Here is a 1,977-nt window from a genome sequence, read left to right as displayed (position 1 = left end):
ATGTGATCCATCTCTTTTGCAGCATATGCAGTGCACATCTGACTTTTCTCCTTGAGAGTGTCTTCCCCCCTTGCCTCTGAAATTTCATCCTCTTCCTCTCCGACCACCTCTTCCTCTAGAAGAATTCTGAGCAAGATTCTTTCTCTATGAGCAAGGCACACAACCTCTTCAGAAGACTCAGGAGCTATCTTCTTGCCAAAAGCTTTCTCTCTTTCAGCAAATTTTTTCACAAGGGAATCAAAGGTAATATCTTTGAGGTTTCCATTTGCTTGCAATGACTCAAGATAATTTGAGTACGTGGGATAAAGTTCCTTGAGAAAATCTATCAGAGGAATATCCAGTTCAACATTAGTGACTTTGATATCATGCATTATAGATTTTACTTCTGATGTAAGAGCAAGAGGATCATTATTTTGTAATTCAAGGGTGAAGAGTTTAATCATGAGTTGGACAACTTCAAGTGCAGAGTGTGAGTCATAGAGTTCCTTTATTTTTTGTAAGGCTTTGAAAGCATTTGAAAATGGCGAAATATGGCAACTCACCTCTTCATTTACTGATGTTGCAATCAATGCATAGGCCTTGCTGTTCTTATTTTCCCAAATGGCGAACTCCTTGTTTGAGGTAGGCTGTTCTGGCTCTTTGTCTCCGTCTCCAACACACACTCCTTTCCACAACTCATTGAAAATGAGGGTGTGTTTTATCTTCCAAGACCACTCAGGATAGTTCTCCTTGCTAGTGAGAACTACTCCCACAATAGATATGATTGAATGCATTGTAAAATCTGTGTACTGTGGAAAAAAAATACTTCTGCTGCAAAATTTTACTCCTAAAAAAAATCTGATTCTGATATATGAAGATAGAGGTATTATGGAAACGCAGTTGAAATAATACCAAAATAGGTAAAAATTCTGAAATCAAAGGAAAAAACCCTAAAACTCCAATCAGGCGGTCAGCATGACTGCCCCGCCTGCCTCTTTGATCTTCTTCTCAGCCAGCTTAGAAATAAGCTTGGCCTTCACGACGATGGGTTGCGAGGGCAGCTCACCCTTACCCAATACCTTAAAAAAACAACAAACTGAGTGACATCTATTAAAGGAGCACTGTCAGGGGTGGCCTTGGCCTTGACATCCTCGGGTACCAGAGACCACAGCTTGTCAATATTAACGATAGGACAATGATAATGGTTCCTCAGCTTGTGGAAATGCCTCATACCAACCTTACCAAAGTAGCCAGGACAACGTTATACATGGGCGCAACGGAGCAGCAGCGTATGCATATCAGGAACGTTATAGAGCAACATATGCATATTACACCATAACCAACAAATTTATGCCTTGATGAGTAATTGAATGGTATGGAGATTGGATGGAGAGGTCGCATTGTGGAGAGGCCGCATTATATATTTTATGCAACACGCAGGGTCGAGGTGTATCGAAGAGCAGATTTAGGTGTATTGAATGGTATGGAGAGTGGATGGAACTCACAGCGAAATGGTATATATCACTGCGTAATAAAATCACAATATACATACAACTCGATGTCTAACTCTATTTGGTGCTCGAAAATAACAATTTTCTAACATAATACCATTCACGCAAGAAGAAATCCAAGTCACCACAGCACCTCCAGGAAGCAATACCATACACCACAACACCTTCAGCTTCAGTGCACCATTCGATGCAACAACTAGCTCCAATGCAACGAATCGACTCCTTCAACAGTAAGATTACTGTTGAATACGACATGCAATAACGCACTTCAACAAATGTATTAAACAATGAATGAGATTTCGCAGGGATTTGACAGAGATGTCAGCCTACAAAAGATGTATAACATAGGCAGAATAGGCAAAAGGGAGTTAAAAAGCAGAGGGAAGCCAAAAATGGCACTGGCTCTGATACCATGTCAGACTAGGAGGTAACTCCTCAAATCAAATCATGTTATTCATTCAGGTTGTTCATTATTATATACAAGAGG

At 40.3% G+C, this 1,977-nt stretch overlaps 1 protein-coding gene across 1 annotated transcript; it reads right to left on the bottom strand.

The window, feature by feature from the left end:
• Positions 1-903: 903 nt before the first annotated feature.
• On the bottom strand, positions 904-1,745 carry LOC149160567 (large ribosomal subunit protein uL15z-like). Its single transcript, XM_089434642.1, has 3 exons — positions 1,588-1,745; positions 1,139-1,238; positions 904-1,058 (listed from the first exon to the last, which is right to left on the bottom strand). Exons 1-3 carry the CDS (start codon positions 1,743-1,745, stop codon positions 942-944), a joined length of 375 nt encoding a protein of 124 aa, XP_089290768.1. The 3' UTR covers positions 904-941.
• Positions 1,746-1,977: the final 232 nt, after the last annotated feature.

This window comes from Pinus tabuliformis, chromosome 5_2 (assembly GCF_031772625.1).
Source record: "Pinus tabuliformis cultivar Carrire ecotype Pingquan chromosome 5_2, CPIR1, whole genome shotgun sequence".
In the NCBI taxonomy this organism is placed as follows: domain Eukaryota; kingdom Viridiplantae; phylum Streptophyta; class Pinopsida; order Pinales; family Pinaceae; genus Pinus; species Pinus tabuliformis.
Note: the sequence above shows the minus strand (reverse complement) of the source record. Positions and strands in the feature narration are given on the sequence as shown.